At 41.4% G+C, this 23,267-nt stretch overlaps 2 protein-coding genes across 2 annotated transcripts in view; one reads left to right on the top strand and one right to left on the bottom strand.

Moving 5' to 3' along the window:
• The window catches only part of ZC3H8 (zinc finger CCCH-type containing 8), a 44,855-nt gene extending 42,232 nt beyond the window's left edge, over positions 1-2,623 (bottom strand). Inside the window, exon 1 of the mRNA XM_002757500.7 lies at positions 2,509-2,623. Coding sequence (XP_002757546.1) covers positions 2,509-2,582 — 74 coding nt within the window. The 5' untranslated portion in view covers positions 2,583-2,623. The remainder of the gene's footprint in view (positions 1-2,508) is intronic.
• Positions 2,624-20,641: 18,018 nt separating this feature from the next.
• The window catches only part of ZC3H6 (zinc finger CCCH-type containing 6), a 59,905-nt gene continuing 57,279 nt past the window's right edge, over positions 20,642-23,267 (top strand). The window contains exon 1 of the mRNA XM_054244730.2: positions 20,642-21,097. Within this exon, the coding sequence (XP_054100705.2) occupies positions 21,066-21,097 (32 nt within the window). The 5' untranslated portion in view covers positions 20,642-21,065. The remainder of the gene's footprint in view (positions 21,098-23,267) is intronic.

The following is a 23,267-nucleotide window of genomic DNA, read 5'->3' as shown; positions in this document are numbered from 1 at the left end:
CTGTATCATCATTTTGAATATCATCTATATGTAGTTAATTTCAATATCTAAGTCCCCAATGCAAATCCTCCTCTTAGAACAGAGCTAACTTCCTACTCAACATAACCACCTGAGCATCTTCTACACATATGTAATCTTAAATATCCAATACTGAACTCTTGCTCTTACATCTGAAGCCTAATCCTCTTGCTGTCTAAAATGGCAATGCCTCTCTCAACATCCCTTCCAAAACCTTAAAGTCAATCTTGACTGCTCTCTCACATCCCCCATCCAATCTCTGAGGAAATCCAGTTTGTTCTATCTTCAACATACCCACGTTTGACCACTTCTTCCACTAATACAACAATCCAAGCTGCTCTGGCGCCCCTACATTCTCCTCTCAACACAACTAGAATGACCCTGCTAAAGTATGTCAAATGTCACTCTGCTGAAAAACTCTCCAATAGTATCTTGTCTCATTCAGAGTAAAAGCCAATCCTTATTTTGGCACCTACCAGTTCCTCCATGATTGGCCTCCCCTGACCCTACCCCAATACCTCGCAGACTTCCAAGTCCCTCTTACTCCACCCCAGCTGTCATTCTGTTCACTTTGCTCCCCTAACCCAATCACACAAAGCTCACTCCCCATGAGGACCTTTTCACAGAATCCTCTCCACCCCTCTAGACATGAAACCCCCTTACCTCCTTCAGGTCCCTGCACAGATTCTTTAAACTTACCAATGTTATCAGTGAGGCTTTCCTTATCTACCTTCTTAAAATATCTACATCCTCCCTACCATCCCACCAGTACTTTTCCTTACCCTTTATTCATTTTCCCCTTACCTTCATTCATTTTCCCAGGGCATTTAATACCACCTAAAATATGACATATTTATGTAGTTTGTCTCCCCCCCATAATGTAAATTCATTAGTACACGAATTTTCATATCTTGTTCATTTACTGCTACATCCCCAAGGCCGTAGCAGGTGCGCCAACGATTTTCTGAGTGAATCAGAAGTAGTCCCATCACAAATTACTTGGAAGAAAAACAGAAACCATATGAGAAAAAGACTGATTCATTCGTATAAAACAAAACCACAACATCCCCATTCCTTTAAATAATCTAAAATAATTTCATAGGCAGAGAGATGACAATTGAGAGTAAAGTATTAAGAGATCCTAGAATTTCAAAAAGACTAAAAAAGAGAAAATTGGACAAATAATATGGACAACTCACCATACTTCCATACCATCCTTCACCCATCCTTTTGGCAAAATTCCAAGTGTCTTTTATGTATTATAGTCAAGTTTTGGAGAATGGACTTCCAATATACTTTCAAACAGATAGCTGCCGCTGGGATTTTTACATGTGACTATTAACTTCTTTTTGTAATAAATTCTTATGTATTTTATAATGTATCAATTAGTTCCTGTTACTTTTCTTAGTAAATTATATCCTCTGCAAGTAATTAGTGTATTTATCTCTTTCCAATATTTATAGGTCTTATTTTAGTCATTTTGAAGCTTGGTGATAAAATCATGGGTCCTGGACATAGCTTTTCTACTTACACTGCAATCTCGGCAGGTTATTTAGCCTCTCCGTGCCTCAGCTTTCTCATCTGTAAAATGAGGAGAACATCATCTTCTCTTTAAGTTTGTTCTGACGACTGAATTACTTCATGTAAAGCACGAGGTAAAACTCTGGATGATCAATTAAGGTAAAATTTGAGATACAGTGAACATCTGACCAATATCGAGAGGTAAAATCAACCAATTGGAAACAGATCTCAGTCGAGGGAAATTAAAGAAGTAGATTTACGGTTTTTAGCATTTCAAATTCAAAGAATAAAAAGTGAATATCTGGATGTAATTACTATACACTGCTCCAAAAATGAAATCTACAAATTAGGGCCATTTGACCAAGAGTCTCCCTTGCTTTTCCAACCTAATGGAAATATTAAGTCCAAATGGTGTTTGTTGCTTTATTGTGGACTTTAGGGTCTTTAAATGCAAATCAGTGGACTGATGGCTGAGTATTCACTACTTACTCTTTACCTACTAATAAACTTGTGGTTTCGTCCTTCCTATAGAAAAGAGCCTAGCATTTGTCAGTGAAAAAGGTCAAATCCGTGTCCTTTGAGAGTTTACGGTCTCGTGGAAAGGCAACAATGGTAAAGGCAGACGTTATGGGAACACAGAAGAGGGCTCCTAACCCGCAGCTGTTAGGGGCGCAGAGAAAGGGGCGCATTCTGGAGCCTCCTCGCCCCCACCCCGCTCCCCGCGCCCAGACTCTCTGCAGCCCGGGCGTGGCGGCCTATGCCTGAGCCCCGTGTCCAGCTTCTGACCCCCGGAACCCCGCACGACCTCTACAGGTCAGGCGGTGGCGCCAGGCCGGCCCACGTGCTCCCCACTGGCCCTCGCGACGCAGCCCGGATGTAGCCCAGGACTGGCTCCAATCCAGAAGGACCTAAGAGGCAGAGTCCGGCCGGGCCCCTGCATTCAAAGGATGAAAAAAGATGTGGGATCACCTTTCGTCAGAATCCGTGGCCGTTTTGCCGAGGGCCGGGTTGGGGGGTTTTGAGAAAAGATTCTCAAAATCCATGACTCAAACAGGGTCCTCCCTTTCGCGAGCCGGGAAACTACAGAGCAACAACCCGAATACGAAGATATATACCCAGAGCCGCGCCAGGGCCATAGGCTCCGCCCCGCGCAGCGCCCTCCGCCCCGCGCAGCGCCCTCCGCCCCGCGCATGCGCTGCAACCTCCGCGGCTCTGGGCCCGCTAGTTCTCTCCCCGCTCCCCACCCCCACCCCCGGCTCTGCGCAGGCGCCTCCGTGGTTTCCCTTACGTCCTTTACTTCTGATGCTAGAATTTTATTTACTTTATTTTTATTTTTATTTTTTTAGACGAAGTCTAGCCCTTGTCACCCAGGCTGGAGTGCAGTGGCGCGATCTCGGCTCACTGCAACCTTCGCCTCCCGGGTTCAAACAAGTCTCCTATCTCTGCCTCCTGAGTAGCTGGGATTACGGATGCCCGCCACCATGCCCGGCTAATTTTTGTATTTTTGTTAGAGACGAGGTTTCACCATGTTGGCCAGGCTGGTCTTGAATTCGTGAACTCAAGTGATCTGCCCGCCTCGGCCTCCTAAAGTGCTGAGATTACAGGCGTGAGCCACCGTGCCCAGCCCAGAATTTTTAAAATGAATTCTCAGGATTCTGCTTTCACCTTGGTGAAAACTCCTCCATCGAAATCACAGTATTTCTAAGGGATGGTAGTAACAGCTAATATTTATTCGAGCACTCCACTACGATTCCTTGGAAATAAGAGTTTCAAATGTTAGCTAACTTAATCCTCACAACATCCCTGTAAGAGATGTTCTACTGCCCTCCACATTTTTAAAATGAATAAACAGATGTGTAGTCAGATAATGTAATTTGTAGGGTCTCTACAGTTGAAGGGGATTAAAATGAATACACAAGTAACCTCAAGGCAGAAAAGTCCATTAAAAAGTACCAAATACTTTCTGCATTTTTTCTGACAGGAAAAAAAATTTTTTTTTAAAAGTACCAAATACTAAGAGGATTCAGAAGAAGGAAAAAATGCATCCAGTTAGGAAGGCTTATTGACAAGGGAATATTTGAGCTGGGTCTTGAGAAAATTTCTGTAGGAAAAGATGAAGTTAAGGATAAATGGGCATCCCAAATAAAGAGAATTGTATGAAGACAGGTAAATAGAGCACACTGTTGCAGAACAGGGAATTGCTCAGTTTTGCTCAATATAATGCCATTTAAGGGAATGGTAGAAATGAAGGCTCAAACCCTACATTGGGCCAGTGATAGAGAACCTGACTTGCTTCTGTAAGTGAAGGGACTGTTTAATTCTTGGCATGAATCAGGGTCCCTCTACAGACTAGTGAAGGGAACTATTTGAAGCCAGACATCTTCCCCAGAGAAATTCTACTTTCCCCTGTTGTTTATACTACAGGCAATCTATGGAACATGAATCATTATTAAAAATTGAGAGGAAAAAATGAATTAAGGAGATAAAAACTAGAATTGCCCCCTCTATCAGGAAGCATTATTGTGGAACTCAAATTGTTACCACACACTTTTTTATATAAAATGTCCAGCATACAGCAAAAGATAACCAGACACAAATGAAAATTAGATTGGTAGGTAAAACACAGCTAAAACATCTGACCTGTAAAGGCATCCAACACTAGCATTTTCAGACAAAGACTATATAAAAGGCTACATATGTTTGTGTTAGATTGATGCCAAAATGGCACCAAATTCTCCAACTTTCCATGTGTTCATGTCCTTTGCAATGTGACTTTGCAGCTCCTCCCACAAAAAGGTAGGATCTATTTCACCTCCTCTTTAATCTGAGTTGACTTTGCTTGGTAGAATGACCTTTTAGCTAGTAGTATGCAGACGTGGCCTGCCAATACCAAACCAAGCCCCAAGAGGCTTTGTATGTGTCTCCTCTCTCTCTTATATGCCTGCCTTCTTCAGGACAATAAGCTCAGGCTACCCTGCTGATGATAAGGGACAGAAATGTGGAGGATAAGGATAATGGAGGAGAATAAAAACAGCCAGTAAAGCCCTAAAAGCAAAGCCTCCTAGGCAACATATAGCTGAGCACACATATGATGGAGTCCTGCAGAGAACCAAAGACTTTCAGATGATCCCAGTCCAAATTACTAACCTACATAATTGTGAGCTGAATAGATATTTCTTGTTTTAAGCCAGTACGTTGTTGGGTAGTTCATAGTAATATCTAACTAATAAAAAATAAACTACGAAAAGTGCCATAGAGGAATTGGGGAGAAGTAACCAAGTAGAACTTCTGGAAATAAAAAATGCTGAAATTTTAAAAAAATCAGTGGATGGTATGATCATATTGAAATGTGATTCCTTAACACTGCTCCCTGAAAAAGGTGGAGGCTTAGTCCCCTCTTCATTAATGATAGGATTTGCTGATTTATTTCTAACAAATACAATGTGACAAAAGTGATGATGCATGATTTCTGAAGTCATAATGTCATAAGAAGACATTGTAGTTTCTGCCTTACTCTCTTGAATCATCTGCCTGGAAAGAAGTCAGTCATCATGTAATGAATCACTCAGGCAGCCTGTGGAGAGCCAGCCATGTGGGTGAGGTATCTTGGAAGTAGATCTTCCAGCACTAAGCAAGCTGGAAGACATCTTTACAGTAACCCCATGAGAAACCGTGGGACAGAACCACCCAGCTAAGCTGCTCACAGATTCATGACTCATGGAGGATATAAGATTAGTGTTGGGTCAGGCTCACACCTGTAATCCCAGCACTTTGGGATGCTGAGGCAGATGGATCACCTGAGGTCAGGAGTTCAAAACCAGCCTGGCCAACATGGTGAAACCTCATCTCTACTAAAAATACAAAATTAGCCAGGCATGGTGGCACAAACCTGTAGTCCCAGCTACTTGGGAGGCTGAGGCATGAGAATCACTTGAACCTGGAGGCAGAGTTTGCACTGAGCCAAGATCCTGCCATTGTACCTGGGCAACAAGAGGGAAACTCAAAAGAAAGAAAGAAAGCGAAAGGAGGAAGGAAGGATCAATGTTTATTGTTTTAACCACAAAGTTTTAGGATAATTTCCTATCCTGTATAGCAATAGATAAGTGATATTCCCCATTATTATAAAGCAGATGGCCTAAACATAAAATTATCATATGACCCAGCAATTCTACTCCTAGGTATATACCCAGAAGAGTTGAAAACAGGGACTGAAATATATATGTCTACATTCATGTTCATTGCAGCATTATTTACAATAGCCAAAAGGTAGACACAAACCAAGTGTCCAACCACTGATAATGGATAAATAAAATGTGATATACACATGGGATATTATATATCCATAAAAAGGAATGATTTTCTGATACTTGCTATCAGAACTGAATTTTGTATCCTGGCTGAACTTTGAAAACAGTATGCGAAGTTAAATATGCCAGGCACAAAAGGACAAATATTGCATGATTTCAGTTATATGAAATATCTAGAATAGGTAATTTTATAGAGACTGACAGTAGATTAGAGGTTACCAGGGACTGAGAGAGGGTGAAACAGGGAATTGTTGCTTAAAAGTTACAGAATTTCTGTTTGAGGTGATGGGAAAGTTTGGAAACACATAATGGTGATGGTTGCACAACAGGGTGAATATAACTAATGCCGCTGCATTATATACTTTAAAGGGGCTGGCTGGACGCAGTTGCTCATTCCTGTAATCCCAGCACTTTGGGAGGCCGAGGTGGGTGGATCATCTGAAGTCAGGATTTCAAGACCAGCCTGACCAACATGGTGAAACCCCCATCTCTACTAAAAATACAAAAATTAGCCAGGCATGGTGCCAGGCGCCAGTAATCCCAGCTACTAGGGAGGCTGAGGCAGGAGAATCACTTAAACCCAAGAGGTGTAGGTTGCAGTGAGCCGAGATAGCCCCATTGCACTCCAGCCTGGGCAAATTTCTTTTACCAAAATAAAATAAAGGAGCTGCCATGTTAAAATGGTGAAATGGCCTGTGATAACTCAGTTCCAGTATGAGCTAGGTACAGTACCTTGTGGGTATATGCTATAAATCATCAATCACCAATACGTGGTGCTGTTTCTCCCACAGCAAAGAATCATGGAGTCCAGAAATCAAGGCTTGAAAATGGGAGTAGATCCTCTCTGTATTATTCCTAGGATGCCCTAGAAAAATGTTTGCTTCCTATCTCTACAACTCTAGGCTCTGCTGATTTAGAGCAGACTTTTTCAACCTCAACATCATTGTCTTTTTGGCCTGGATAATTCTCTTTTATGAGGGATAGTCTTTCGCATTGTAGGCAGCTTGGCAGCAATCTCTGGCCTCTACCGCCAGATGTCAGTGGCAGCTGTTCCCCAGTTGTGGCAACCCAAAATGTCTCCAGACATTGCCAAATGTCCTCCAGGGGGAGCAAAATCTTCCTCAATTGAGAACCACCGGTGAAGAGTCTATCCCAAAAAGCAGGAATGTTTCCAAGAAGAGGCATGCCAATGAGTCCATTAAACTTGAGGCTGAGACTGCCGTTTGGCCATCTTAGGCTCCTCATGCCGGGGAATTAACAGGTGAAGAAGGGGCTTTCTGTATTGGCAGGGGTGATTAAGCCTGACTATTCTGACTACACAATGAGGTTAAGGAAAAGTATGTCTAGAATGCAGGTGATTTCCTGGGTAGGGGACTAAGTAATCCTATGTTCTATGACTAAAGTAATAGAAAACACCACCATCACCACAGGCAGCACTGAAAGTGCCCCAAGCCCTTCAGGAATGAAGGTTTGGCTTATTCACCTGTTATCGGAAGGAGGCACTTGAGTGTAAGTTGTCCTGGTCCCTGGCATTTTTCAACAAAGAATTGGACAAAACGTACAAACAAAATAACAGAGGAATGAAACACAGGAACGAAACAGCAAAAGCAGAATGTATTAAAGCAAGAAAGAACTCCACAGGGTGGGAATGGGCCCGAGCAAGCAGCTTAAGGGCCCAGTTGCAAAGTTTTCTGGGTTTTAAGTACTTCTTTTGTGGTTCCTATTGGGTACCCCTTTTCTAGATGAAGGATTTGGTCTGTGGCTAATTAAAGGCTGAGGTGAATTGGTGCTCTATGCAGATGAAGCGATGGTCCCTGCTTGGCCCTGGGCCAATCCAGGGCACTTTCCCTTTCCATGTGAGATGCGGTGGAAGTCGGAGGGTTGTAGGGAGAATAGCCTTTGATATTTTGCTACTTTGGTGTGAGGAGATTGGGTTTTCCTTTTGGTTCAGCTTCAGGATATATGCATTAATTGATCTTAGGGTCCCTTCCCCCAGTCCCAGGTGTTTTCCTTTTGATCCAGCTTTGGAAAGTCAGCGTGAATTGGCTTCAGATTCCCAGCCCCAGACCTTGGTGTTTTTCCTTGTTACCAGCACGAATTGGCCCTAAGTTCCCTGCCTCCAGACCCTATTATTCTGCCTCACACCCAGCAAGAAGTCAAGACCAGCTTGGGAGAGCAAAGAGAACATAGCAAAAGGTAGGAACAGAAGGCGGCTGTACACATATCAGCTGCAACTGATACAGGAGCTAAAAAGAAATTATTTAGGCTGTTAGTGAGAGTAAGAGAGTCCTTGGTAAGGTTTCCCTTTTAATAAAAAAAGCAGCCCTAAAATCATTTCTAACAAAGAACAGCCTGAAAAACCAAGCTGCAGACGTAGAAAAGCAAGGTAGAAGCTTACGCAGGCAAATGCCAGGAGCTGTGTCAATAGAAAAGGACTACCTATGAGCCAGGCGTATCCAACATGGAGACTTCATCTTCCTTTTCTTGTGTACAGTCAGGGAACAGGCAACATGGCGCTAGCCAGGTAAAGAACCCAACTGCCTAATAAAAGATTAGGGTGAGGTGATCAGGTGCAGTGGCTCACTGTAATCCCAGCACTTTGGGAGGCCAAGGCAGGCAGATCACCTGAGATCGGGAGTTTGAGACCAGCCTGACCAACATGGAGAAACCCCATCTCTACTAAAAATACAAAATTACCTGAGCATCATGGTGCATGCCTGTTATCCCAGCTACTCGGGATGCTGAGGCAGGAGAATCACTTGAACCTGGAAGGTGGAGGTTGCAGTGAGCCGAGATTGCACCATTACACTCCAACCTGAGCAACAAGAGCAAAACTCCATCTCAAAAAAAGAAAAAGAAGAAGAAAACAATTAGGGTGGGGTTGCTAGCTTTTCCTGCACTGTGTAAATGGAACACCTGGTCCAACCAATCCTTTACACCCTAAATAAAGCAGACACTGCCTCCTCAAGCTCATCTATAAAACCAACCACATCTCGCCCTGAACCTAGAAACCCATTTGGGACCCCTTCCTCTGCATGAAGGAGCTTTTATTTTCCTTTCACCTATTAAACTTCTGCTCTTAAACTCACCCATTGTGTGTCCGCATCCTCAATTTCCTTGGCGTGAGATGATGAACCTCAGGAATTACCCCAGACAAATGATGCTGCTTCATTACTACATGACCATAGCAAAAATGATTGCAATAGTTATGAATATATCATTCTTGACACAAATTTGTGGAAATATGTATGTGGAAATATACACAGGCACACGCACACATACATATATATTTAAAATTTTCTCTTTTACTATTCCCCTACCATCTAACATGAAATAAGTTAATAGTAGTTATCTTTACACCTCTATTTAAGTTATGGGATATGAATGGAGTCATGTGACTGAGCTAAAAGAAGAATTTGAAGAAGAATGAACATCACCCAAAAGTGGAAAAGGGACTTTTTATCCTTTTTTGGGAAAATGGGTAGCATGTTTTTGGTTGAATGGGGGATAGCTGCATCATGTTAGGCAGAGGCATGTCATTACTATTGCTTTTATCTGAAAACTAGGTATGGGTTAAAGAGATACTTGCAGGCACCTAGTTAAAAAGTGTATACTTGGGACAGGTGTGGTGGCTCACGCCTGTAATCCCAGCACTTTGGGAGACTGAGATGGGTGGATCACAAGGTCAGGAGATTGAGACCAGCCTGGCCAACATGGTGAAACCCCATCTCTACTAACATACAAAAAAGTAGCCAGGCATGGTGATACAAGCCTGTAGTCCCAGCTACTCAGGAGGCTGAGGCAGGGGAATGCTTGAACCCAGGAGGCAGAGGTTGCAGTGAGCCAAGATGGTGCCATTACCTGCAACAGAGCAAGACTCTGTCTCAAGAAAAAAAAGGTGTATACTTGGGTACTTTTGTAACATGTCATCTTAGCTAGGCTGAACCATGTTTTCCAGGATTCTTATCCTGCATATTTCTAGTTAGGGTGACCCATAAGATAGATTTTGCATAAAATTTGGAAGGTGGAAGTAAAATAGCAGCCATATTGCTTTTTATATTCAGGAGGTTAGTGAAGGGGCAGCAGATGCCATTGCAACTCATGCACATTGTTGTTTACTGGTTTACCTTGTTGATATGGGACAGCAATAAGACCTGATATACCTCATCCCAGATCCTCCTTCAGATTTTCTAAATTCTGGGCCAAGCATGTGTTGAGTTCCATGATAAAGGGCCCAAGATTCTACTGCAAAATACCTACATCATTAAAGTAGAGCAGACTAAGAGACTCATGCAGGTTCTGGTTTATGCTCAGGGATTCTAGTTTGTCCTCACTCTCCTCCACTTTACATCCAACTTCCCTTCCTGAATATGTGCCTTGCTGGTTTTTAAATTTTTTTAGATAAGGTCTTGCTCTGTCAGTGGCACAATTACAGCTCACTGTACTCCCATGGGGTCTCACTGTGTTGCCCAGACTGGTTCCAAATCCTGGCCTCAGCAATCCTCCTACCTTGTCCTCCCAAAGTACTGGGATTACAGGCATAGGCTACTGTGCCTGGTCCCACCTTGCAGATCTTAAGCTCCAGTATCAGACAAGAGCTTTACAGACTATTTTAAAGAGTTCCCACAATTGCAGAAGGTCAAATCCCTGTAAACTTAGCTACATATTATCTGCCATCTATCTATTTCTAGTGATTCTGATTATCTGATTAGACTTTGAGTAATAAGATGACTTTAATAGAGTAGACACAGTTGAAAAGAAAATTAGTGAACTGGAAGATAAGTCAGAAGAAATTATCTAAAGTACATCATAGAGAGACTGCCACCCCAAAAAAGGGAAGTTACAAAAGACATTATTATAAAAACATAAATAATAGATTTAAATGTCTAACATATAACTAATAATAATCATAAGAAGAGAAGAAAAAAAATGAGGAAGAGGACATGTTTGAAAAGAAAAAGCTGGCCAGGTGTGGTAGCTTACACCTGTAATCCCAGCACTTTGGGAGGCCAAGGCAGGTGGATGTCTTGAGGTCAGGAGTTCAAGACCAGCCTGACCAACATGGTGAAATCCTATTTCTACTAAAAGTACAAAATTAGCCAGGTGTGGGAGCATGCACCTGTAATCCAGCTACTTAGGAGTCTGAGTGAGGAAGGAGAATCGCTTGAACCTAGGAGACAGAGGTGGTTTCAGTGAGCCAAGATTGCACCACTGCACTCCAGCCTGGGTGACAGAGCAAGACTCTGTCTTAAAAAAGAAAAGAAGCTAGGCATGGTGGCTCATGTCTTTAATCCCAGCACTTCGGGAGGCTGAGGTGGGTGGATCATGAGGTCAGGAGTTTAAGACCAGCCTGGCCCACATGATGAAACCCTGTCTCTATTTAAAATATAAAAATTAGCTGAATGTGGTGGCACATGTGTGTAATCCCAGCTACTTGGGAGGCTGGGGCAGGAGAATCGCTTGAACCCAGGAGGCAGAGGTTTCAGTGAGCCGAGATCACACCATTGCTCTCCAGCCTGGGCGACAGAGTGAGACTCTGTCTCAAAAAAGAAAAGAAAAGGCTGAAACTTTTCCAAATTGTTGAAACACACCAATTTACAGATCAAAACATTAAACAAATAGTAGGCAAGATAATTAAAAGAAATCCACACTAAGATGCACCATACTGAAACTACAGAAAAGCAAAGAAAATATGTAAAATAGCCATAGAAAAGTTTTAAAAGTTTACCTCGAGAATAATGACAATTAGACTGCCAGTTGTCTTCACAGCAACAACAAGGGAATCCAGAAGATAATAAAATCATATTTTCAATAAATTGAAAAAAAATAAAACTTCTGAACTACAATTCTATATCTTGAAACAATATTACTCAAAAATAGAGGTGAACTGTAAGATATTTTTAGGAAAACAAAAACAGAGAAGTCACTATGAGCAAATTATTTAGGAGATTCTAAAGAATAAGTTTAGAAATCAGAAAGAATTAATTTGATAACAGTAAATCTCAGATGAAAGGTTTGAGTTCTAAGAAAAAAATGGAGAAAGAAGAAAGTAGTCATTCTAAGTAAATATTTAGTGAATAAAACAATATTATTAATGTATTTGGTGGTTTAAATATATATATATATGATAGGATTTCTCGTTCTGGGTAACATAGTAAAAGCACATTATATCCCCTGAATATAGGTATACCTAGATAGAATTCATGAAATTGTTTGAAGATTTTAGAAAGTAATTATTTTATTATTATTATTATTTTGAGATGGAGTCTCACTCTGTCACCCAGGCTGGAGTGCAATGATGTGATCTCGGCTCACTGCAACCTCTGCCTCCTGGGTTCAAATGATTCTCCTGCCTCAGCCTCCCAAGTAGCTGCGATTACAGGCACCTGGCACCATGCCTATTTTTTGTATTTTTAGTAGAGACAGGATTTCACCATGTTGGCCAGGCTGGTCTTGAACTCCTGACCTCAAGAGATCTACCCGTTTTGGCCTTCCAAAGTGTTGGGATTACAGGCATGAGCCATCATGCCCGGCTTTCTAGAAAGTAGCTGAAGCAGGCAGATTGGTGATGAAGATGAGAATTCAAAGTGTCACTGAAATAGTATTATATTTTTTATTTTCTTTTTTCTGTGGTCCTCCTGCCACTTAGCGCAGACATAAGTGCAACTGCAAATGTGTGCAGAACTGAAGCTTAAGCTTTCTGGTTGAATTACCAAAAAACAGAAGCTCCAGGGATGTGGAAAATTTCTAGGAGACCAACTGAAGAAGGGGCTTAGAAAAGTGACGTCATAGGCGGGCGCTGTGGTTCATGCCTGTAATCCCAGCATTTTGGGAGGCCCAAACAGGTGGATCATGAGGTCAAGAGATTGAGACCATCCTGGCCAACATGATGAAACCCTGTCTACTAAAAATACAAAAATTGCTGGGCGTGGTGGCGCATGCCTGTAGTCCCAGCTACTCGAGTGGCTGAGGCAGGAGAATCACTTGAACCCAGGAGGCGGAGGTTGCAGTAAGCTGAGATCATGCCACTGCACTCCAGCCTAGCAACAGAGCGAGACTCGGTGTCAAAAAAAAAAAAAAAAAGAAAAGAAAAAGAAAAAGAAAAAATGAAAAATGACAGCATACATTTCTGGACCCCTGGGCTTACCACTGAGTTGTACATGCATGAATCTGATCCTAATTGGCATGCTAAAGACTTTTCGGAGCTGAACAGACATGATTCATCCATGTCCTGCCTGGTCCCTGGGTAGTACACATCTAAGATTCTAAATAGCATTGCAAAGGCATTCAGTTGAACAGGCACTGGAATCACAGTAGGTTAGAAATCGAGGCCTGAACCTAACCAGGTCTATTACCTGTAAAAACAAAAACATAAACATTCTGCATAAGATTTAAATAAGATCCAGAGGCTTTATAGTATATTATTATTCAGAATCTCCAGAATACAATTCAAACTTATTTGGCATACAAAGAACCAAGAAAATCTCAAATTGCCTGGGAAAAGACAATCAACAGATGCCAAAGGTGTGATGACTTATATGTTGGAATTATCTGACAGACTTTGAAACAGCTTTTATAAAAATGTTGCACTAAACGCCCTTGAAACAAATGGAAAAAGTAGAGCATCTCAGTTAAAAACAAAAAACAAGAAGACATAAAGAAGAACCAAATGGAATTTTTAGAAGTGAAAAATATAAAAACTAAAAAACTCAATGAATATTCAAAGACACAATAAATAAATTAAATATGGAATATCCCAAAATGTTAAAGCAGAAAAGAAAAAATAGGAGAGCAAACAAGAGAATGAATAAACAAATGTTAAAGACAAAATTAAAATCAAACATATTAATACGTACATTGAATGTAAGTGGGATAAATTTACCAAGAAAAACAAAGAGATTTTCGGAATGGATAAATATGGTTCAGCTATATGCTCTTCACAAGAAACTCATTTTATTTTATTTATTTTTTTGAGACAGGGTTTCGCTCTTGTTGCTCAGGCTAGAGTGCAGTGGCATGATCTCAGCTTGCTGCAACCTCCACCTCTCAAGTTCAAGGAATTCTCCTTTTTCAGCCTGCTGAGTAGCTGGGACTACAGGCACACTCCATCATGCCTGGCTAATTTTTGTATTTTTAGTAGAGACAGGGTTTCACCATGTTACACAGGCTGGTCTTGAATGCCTGAGCTCAAGTGATCCTCCCACCTCTGCCTCCCAAAGTGCTGAGATGACAGGCGTGAGCCACCGACCCTGGCAAGAAACTCGCTTTAAACATGATATAAGTCGGTCAAAAGTAAAGGTTGGTAAAATACATACTAAGAAACACTAAACCGAAGAAAGTTGAATTGACTGTATTAATATCAAACAAAGTGGACCTTAGAGTAAAAACTAGCAGAGACAAATACAGATGTTACATAATTACAAAAAGGTAAATTCACCTCAAAGTCATAATAATCCTAAATATATATGCACAAATATACAAAGCACATGGAAAATTCACCCAAGATAACCCACATACTGGGTTATAAAATAAACTTTAACAAATGTAACAGTATTGAAATAATACAAAGTATATTCTCCAACCATAATGGAATTGAACAAGAAATTAATAATAGATAAAGAAAAAAAAAACCACCTCCAAATACTTGGAAATTAAACAACATACCTCTTAAAAATCCAAAGTTTAAGGAAGAATTCATGAAGTAAATTAGAAAATATTTTGAACAGGACGGGTGCAGTGGCTCATGCCTCTAATCCCAGCACTTTGGGAGGCTGAGGGGGCAGATCACTTGAGGTCAGGAGTTTGAGACCAGCCTAGCCAACATGATGAAACCCTGTCTTTATCAAAAATACAAAATAAATTAGCCAGGTGTGGTGGCGTGTGCCTGTAATCCCAGCTATTCAGGAGGCTCAGGCAGGAGAATCGCTTGAGCCCAGGAGGTGGAGGTTGCAGTGAGCTGAGATTGCACCACTGCACTCCAGCCTGGTGAAGAGTGAGACTCCATCTCAAAAAAGAAAAAAAAGAAGAAAATAAAATATTTTGGACTGAATGAATGTGAAAATGCAACATAGCAAAATTTGTGAGACACTGCTAAAGCAGTGTTTATAGGAATTTTAGAGCTCTAAATACTTAAAATGAAGATCTCAAATAAATAAACTTCTACCTTCTGAAAGTAGAAAAAACAGGCAGAAAGAATGATATATTAAAGATAAAAGCAGAAATCGATGAAAGATAAGAGCAGAAAAACAATAAAGTTAAACCAAAGTCTAATTATTTGAAAAGATAATTAAATTGATAAATCTCTAGCAAAACTGAAAAGAAAAAGGAGAGAAGATATAAATTACCAGTCATACATGAAAGTGGATATTTCAGTACAGACTCCACCAACAATAAAAAAAAATGTCAATATTATGAAACACTCTACATACATAAATCCAACAACTTAGATTAAAAGGCCAAATACTCACAAACCACAAACCATGTAAACTCACCTAAGGTAAAGTACACAATCTAACAGAACAATAACTATTGAAGAAATTAAATTCATAGCTTAAAACCTTCTAAAATAAGAAATTCCAAGGCCCAGATGGTTTTTCTGGAGAATTCTACCAAACATTTAAGGAAGAAATACCAGTTTTATATGATCTCATGCAGAAAATAGAAAGGTATGCATTAACCCAATTCCAAAAACGGTCAAAGACAAGGAAAGAAATCTGCACACCAATATCCCTCCTAAACAAAGATTTTTAAATCCTTAACTAAATGTTAAAAGTCAAATCCAACAATATAAAAAGAATAATATGTAACAACTAAGTGAAGTTCATATCAGAAATATAAGGTGGTTTGCTATTTGAAAATCAATCAGTGCAATCCAACATGTTACAAATAAAAAGAAGAAAACTATATGATCTCATCAACTGATGCAGAAAATTATTTGACAATAACTAACATAAATTCAGCAAATTAGGAATAGATAGATTTCCTTAGCAGAAAGATTTCCTTAATAGATAAACTTTTAAAAATGTAATAGAATTGAAATGATATAAAGTATGCTTTCTAACTATAGTGGAATTAAACAAGAAATCAATAATAAATAAATAAATAATCTCCAAAACAACAACAAAATAGACAGATTTCCTCCATCTGATAAGGACTTGTCAAAGTCACGCCCTTTATGTACTACATCATTAGTACAGCGAATTGCATACTTCATATGACTGAATGTTTTCCCTCTGAGATTTGAAAAAGCTGAAAATGAGGTAATTTTTAACATAAAAAATAAGTGAAGGAAGTCATTTTTCTGAATGAAAAAAGCCTTATACAAAACAGCATTTATTCTATTTATAAACCATACCATGTTTTAAATCAGGCAAAACTAAATTGTAGTGAAAAATGTCAGAAAAATGATTGCCTCTGGATGCAGATGAGGTTTGCATGGGCAGGGTCAGAGGGAAATTTCTAGGGTATGGTCATGTTATATGCTTTCATAAGCACTTGGGTGACACAGGTGTATGTCTTTTCTGTGTTTTTCAGAACTCATCAAATTGTTTTCTCAAGACTCTGCACCTCACTGTACATAAAATTTATCTTAAAGTGATACTGCTAAAAATATTACATTCTAATTAATGATTTGTATGCTGAAGTGTTTAGAAGTTGCTATCCACTGAATGTTTGTGTTCACCCCAAATTTTATGTTGAAACTTTAAAATTTTGAAATTCAATATGTTGAAATCTAATCCCTAATCTCCAATGTGATGATATTTGAAGATGAGGCTTCTGGGTGGTGATTAGGTCATGAGGGTGGAGCCCTCTTGAATGAGATTAGTGCCCTTATAAAAGAGAACCTAGAGTTCCCTTGCCCATTCCACCATGTGAAGACACAGTGAGGAGACAGCCATCTATGAATCAGGAAGCAAGCCATATCTTCTGGCACCTTGATATTGGACTTTCTAGCCTCAAGAATTGTAGCAAAATAAATTTCTGTTGTTTATAAACCACTGGTCTATGATAATTTGTTATGGTGGCCCAAACAGACTAAAACCTCTGAAGTCTACAACTTACTTTGAAAATGTGTGTGAAAAACTTTCCAGTGAGTGTGAATAACACAAATATTCATTTGTAACCTCAATGTGTACTGTACAGGGAATTATTCCTGCCAAATTAGTTCTAACTCTAAGCTCCTATTCTGGCAGGTAGGCAGAAAACAGTTGCAAGTGGGTCACCCTCCGCCTGCCTAGGGCTACATACACATTTAGGAATTGTATAAGCTACCAGGAAAGGTGTGGAAAGGCCCCCTAACCCTCCAGCTAGTATGATCACTAGGAGACTGTTTTTGTCCCAAGCCTGACCAGTCTCTGAATGTGTCTAGTGGTCTGCAGCTCCTGTGTCACTTTGTTGCACTGTAATTTGTGCCAATATTGGGAGCCTTGGAATACCGGGGCTTATTCTTGTCATCTGGGACACAATAAGGGCAATAAAGTGAATTTTTCTTAAAGCTAAATGTAAAGGAATTCAATGTAAAGTAACTGGCTTTTAAAAGTATATTGTTGGCCAGGTGCAGTGGCTCATGTCTGTAATCTCAGCACTTTGGGAGGCCGAGGCATATGGGTCAATCGAGGTCAGGAGTTAAGAGACCAGCCTGGCTAACATGGCGAAAAACCCCGTCTCTATTAAAAATACAAAAATTATCGGGCACGATGGTACATGCCTGTAATCCTAGTTACTACTTGGGAGGCTAAGACACAAGAATTGCTTGAACCCAGAAAGTGGAGGTTGCAGTGAGCCGAGATCATGCAACTGCACTCCAGCTGATGATGAAGTGAAATTGCCTCAAAACAAAGAATATCCTTTCTACTTTCTTGATGTTAAAATGTCTTTTATGAAATAACGGTAAGATATTTAAGATGTCCTTATTTAGCAGAATAAAGTGTTGGTACCTTTATGTGCGTTACAATTTTGGGGTGCATGGGGGTGGGGATGGTTGTCAAAGATAAATAAAACTGGACATTAAAGTGGTGAAAACCAATTTTATTCAGTAATTACTAACAGTAGGGAAAGAGCAGTGCTCCATTAAAATGCAAAAGTAGCCAGGCGCGGTGGCTCACGCCTCTAATTCCAACACTTTGGGAGGCCAAGGCAGGTGGATCACGAGGTCAAGAGATTGAGACCATCCTGGTCAACATGGTGAAACCCCGTCTCTACTAAAAATACAAAAAATTAGCTGGGCATGATTGTGCATGCCTGTAATCCCAGCTACTCAGGAGGCTGAGGTAGGAGAATTGCCTTAACCCAGGAGGTGGAGGTTGCGGTGAGCTGAGATCGTGTCATTGCACTCCAGCCTGGTTAACAAGAGCGAAAGTCCGTCTCAAAAAAAAAAAAAATGCAGAAGTAATTGGGCAGCTTAAAGAAAGAATAAGGGAGGGGGAAGAGCAAGAATGCATACAAAAAATTACAAAGTCAGTATAAAAGTGATTAGACCAGTTGTGTCAGCTAGCTGGCAATTATCATCGAAGTCAGGATCCTACCCTCCCATCAAGAATGGGAGATAGCAACCTTCCAGATGATTAAAATTCAAAGTAATAGCTTTCAGGTCCTTAAGACACTCCTGAATTGTAGGAGAGAAATTATACATGTCAAGAGGATAAAGGAAGGACTCACAATTGTAAGCTCTTTTTTTTGTAAATGCTCCAAGAAAGAGGGTCAAGGGCCTACGGCCAGGTGGGCAGTGTTGAGCCTTCTCTGGGAGACATTTGACCAAGGGGTTGGAGAGGGTACTGTGGTCATTCTAGGAACAAGACCTTAGCTGCCACAAGCCTTGGTACAGTTTGGTGGTCTCTTTTTGCTGAGGTTTGGACAAGGTCATTATGTGACAAGAGTTCTGTAGTTCTCATGGTCCATATATCATTGTTAGGTAAAATCTGTTAGGTTGAAAATTAATTATCTAGTGTAATCTCTTTGACACAGACATTGCTCCTTAACTGAGGCAATTAAAGACAAGGGGTCACAGATCTCTAGCTTCTAAAAGCCCATAGCCTCAGAGGGGCACTGCCCCTCAATGCTCACCCACACACACCTCCCCTTTCTGTTACCTAAAGAAAAAGACCAAGGGCTGATGACAAATTTTAGCATCAAGCTTCTTAAGTGGTGCATGTCAAAGGTTAGAAAAGGAGGCTTTTCATCCAGAGTGAACTACATTGTCCCACACCATTACAAACCAAACACCTTAACAAAGGTTTGAAAGAAATTCTGAAACCTCCAGGTATAGGGGAATGGCGAAAACAGAAGTGCAAGAAAGAACAGCAGCTGTTTATCTCAAAGGCCTTTGGATAACTTCAAAGAAACTGGCTACCCAAATTAGCTACAGTAAGGCCTAAACTAAGTAAAATCGTTAGAATAAAACCGTCTTGAGATTTTAATGTAACTCCAAATGTTAACATAGTTTCTTCAGATCTACTTTTTGAAAGCTTCCTAGAAATGTATGAATGTAAAATGTGGCGAGTTCCAGTCACTGGCTGCATTCAACTTTAAAAAAAAAAGCCCTACTTTTTTTTCTTGAAAGGCCACCGGGCAGCCTTTCTTTTCAAGGTATATATTAATATCAAAAACTTTACGTTTCTAATTTAATCCACTCGTTGCAATTGCTTCTGGATGCATTCCATTTATGCTAGCAAAATGTATTATTAAGCAAAGACAAATGAAGTCAGATATTTGGATTAATCATTAAGTCTATCATTTTAGTAAAAAGCAAGGAACCTTCCTTCAGGGCTAACATATTAAATAGGCAAAACCACTGACTTGTCATTTAAAAATTTCTTAAGGCCACGTTCACAAGTAAAAAAGTCATGCATGGCCAGGCACGGTGGCTCACGCAATACCAGCAGCACTTTGGGAGGCAGAGGCGTGCGGATCACCTGACGTCAGGAGAGACCAGCCTGGCCAACATGGTGAAACCCCCGTCTCTACTAAAAATACAAAAATTAGCCAGGCATGGAGGCGCTTCCTGTAGTCCCAGCTACTCGGGAGCTGAGGCAGGAAAATTGCTTGAATTCAGGAGGAAGACGTTGCAGTGAGCCAAGATCGCGCCACTGCACTCCAGACTGGACGACAGAGCGAGACTCCCATCTCAAAAAAATAATGTCATGCCTAATGGTTATTTATAAAATACTCGCATACATTTCACATGTTAATATTCTTACGAAACAATGTAAAGTTTACATAATTATTTTAATAGCTATTCCTATTTTAAGTAATAATTGGGTAAATTTAGCGGCAAATAGAAAAAATTGCATGGCAAGCTATTTTCCTTCACGATTCTGAGCACTAAACGTTACAAAAACAGATACTCGCTACAACTGTGAAGGAGAAACTGCATTTCCCCATTACTGCAAGAACAAAGGTTTTAAAAAAATTTTTTTTAAGGACTCGACAGCCGCCTTGTTCTTTGTTATCCCATCCCTGCCCGCCTCGGGTAACGGTTTTGGGGCCCGTTTGGTTGATGCGTCTGGAACTCCTCAGGCGCCGGGCATCTCCAAAAAAAAAAAAATCGCCAGGAGTAGAAGCGCTGGTGGCCCTCGCTGGTCCCGTAGACCGCCCCTGCAGCCAGTGGAGAAGCCATTCAGCCGCGTCTCTTGCCACCCGTCCCCGCCAGTAGGCTGCCGCCTCCGCCGCTGCACAGGGAAGGGTGAAGACCCGCCCCTGCAGGTGATTGACGGGCAGTCTCATCCAATGGTCAACGCGTTCGGCCCCGGCGGGCTGGGCAAGGGCCGCGGCTCGCGGAGGAATCTCTCTTGCCCTTTAGTCCCGGGCAAGGTGTTGCGGCCGGCGCCATTTTCTCGAGCCGCCTGTTTCGGGTGCCGCCATGTTGGTGAGGAGAAATCACCGTTACGGCCACTGTCCAAATCCCCGCGTCGCTGCACGCCGCCCGCCCGCTCCCACGCCACAGCCACCGGCGGCGAATAGAGACTAGAGCGGCAGCGCCGGCAGCGCGGGGCCGTTGCCCAGTGTTTGCAGTTAGAGCCCCACCTCTCTGGCGTGGTTGTTAATAGACTGGAAAGTCTGTGTCTGTGTCGCTCACTAGTAACCGTGAGTTTTTACCACTTCGTCACCTGTCGGCGGCGGCCGGGAGCAGGTTCCCGCAGGCGGCGCAGGGGTCTTCCCCGCGCCCCGCCGCCGCCGGCCTCGCAGACCTGCCCTCCAGCCCCGCCCCGTTCTTGACCAAATATGACAGACTCTGAACATGCAGGGCACGACAGGTCGGGAACCCTTCTTGTCTGTCTTTCTGTCGGATGAGAGGAGGGGTCTGGGGCGGCGGGAGCGGGCCGGGGCCGGGCGCCTCCTGCATGAACTAGACGTCTCTGTGTGGCTCCATCAGTTCCATGACGCGCACCCTTATGTAAACCGCTGGATCGCGGCCGCGGGGGAGGTCTGCCCGGCCGCGCCCGCCTCCCCGAGTCGGGGTCGCTGCTCGTCGGCGCCGGCCCCGCCCCCGGCCGGGCACGTGCGAGCCCCCCGCCCCCGGGCAGGCTCCGTGTGCGCCGGGCGACTCTCAGTGTCCCGGCTCGGTGCTGCGGTCCTGCCTCTTCCCGTCCAGGGGTCGGTGCTCCCGGCCAGATAGGACCAGCCAGGAATTTTCAGGAACGGGTGTTTGATATTTGACTACTATCCGAGAACCGAGGACACCTCTAAAAAATAAACATGTTTGGTTTTCAGGAAATTTTTAAGCAGCCCCCAAAGGCCAGCTGTTGTATACAGTCTTATCTCTTGGAATTTGAGATGGCAAGTTTCAAGTTCAGTATGTTAACACAAAATAATTAGGCTTTGCAGAAACTTAGTGTAGCACAGTTTTACCCTAAAGGAAAAACTCCATGGATTATTCAGACTAGCCCAGTTTTCTAGATGGTGTGTATCTCTTGAATATTTAACTGAGATTCTGATTTTCTATTTTTGCTCTGTGCCTTAAGCGGCACATACTTGATTCCATTCAAGTTTGGGGACATTTGCGAAGTATACTGTAGTGTACTTAAATTTTGGTTAGACTTCAAATTTTATAATTCATATGTATTAATACGTATCTTTAATAATGAAAACGGGGGCTTTCATTAAACTTACTGAAACAAAATTCATTGCATCTGATTCTTAGAATATTAATTTGAAAATCTAGAACCTCATAGAAGTAATCAAAAATATACATTGTACTGTAGACTATATACATTGCTGAAGTTTTATCTGTAGTAGTGTGATCTGCTTGGTAAAGCATCCTAAACACATTTCTAAAACCCAGAAGCAAAAATCACAACCACTGCTGAAATTTGAAATATTTAAATACCTAGCGGTCTTGCGAGGGATAAAAGTGTTATTTCAACAATTTCAATACTGCAATAATAAAAGTAGATTCCCAGAGGGCACGTCAATCAAAAGTGTGGTAATTTTTAGAAAGTAAAATACACTTAAAAATGATAGATGTATAAGCTTGCACTTGGCACATTTTTAATGATTTTTTTTAAACGTTATCTTTGTATTAAAAAGAACATTCTTGGAATGGGTTGACTAATACCTTGAGTAGTTTCCCACTCGAATATCTGTGGACAAACCAATGATGGGGTTTTGCTAATGGAGCGTAAAATTCTTACTTTTATATGGAAGAAGGAAATCTATTCTCTCTCACTGCACAAAGTAACTTCAATATATGGAGTTACGTATTGTACATTATGAAAAAATCATGTCAAATTTAGGCATCAAAATAATTTTGCTAGTAAGGAATTGTGATTGATAGACCTGTTAAAGAATTTGAAATTTAAAAATATTGATTTAGAAGGCCGGGCGCGGTGGCTCACGCCTGTAATTCCAGCACTTTAGGCGGCTGAGGCAGGCGGATTACCCGAGGTCGGGAGTTGGAGAGCAGCCTGACCAACATGGTGAAAAACCCTGTCTCTAAAAAATAAATAAATAAAATTTTAAAAAATATTGATTTAGAGGTTAAAAAGAAAACTAGCTGGGCGCGGTGGCTCAAGCCTGTAATCCCAGCACTTTGGGAGGCCGAGGCGGGTGGATCATGAGGTCAAGAGATCGAGACCATCCTGGTCAACATGGTGAAACCCCGTCTCTACTAAAAATACAAAAAATTAGCTGGGCATGGTGGCGCGTGCATGTAATCCCAGCTACCCAGGACGCTGAGGTAGGAGAATTGCCTGAACCCAGGAGGCGGAGGTTGCGGTGAGCCGAGATCGCACCATTGCACTCCAGCCTGGTTAACAAAAGCAAAACTCTGTCTCAAAAAAAAAAAAAAAGAGAAAACTTTAAAGAATTATTTGTAAGATATGTTAACAGGTTGGTAGTAAGAGCTAAAGGTTAAGATTAGTCTATTTTATTTAAAATTAGGACTAAAAATATTTTCTAATGATTTCTGACATAAAAAGGTTAACT

This window comes from Callithrix jacchus, chromosome 14 (genome assembly GCF_049354715.1).
Source record: "Callithrix jacchus isolate 240 chromosome 14, calJac240_pri, whole genome shotgun sequence".
NCBI classification, from domain to species: domain Eukaryota; kingdom Metazoa; phylum Chordata; class Mammalia; order Primates; family Cebidae; genus Callithrix; species Callithrix jacchus.
This window is presented reverse-complemented; position numbering and strand designations above follow the sequence as displayed.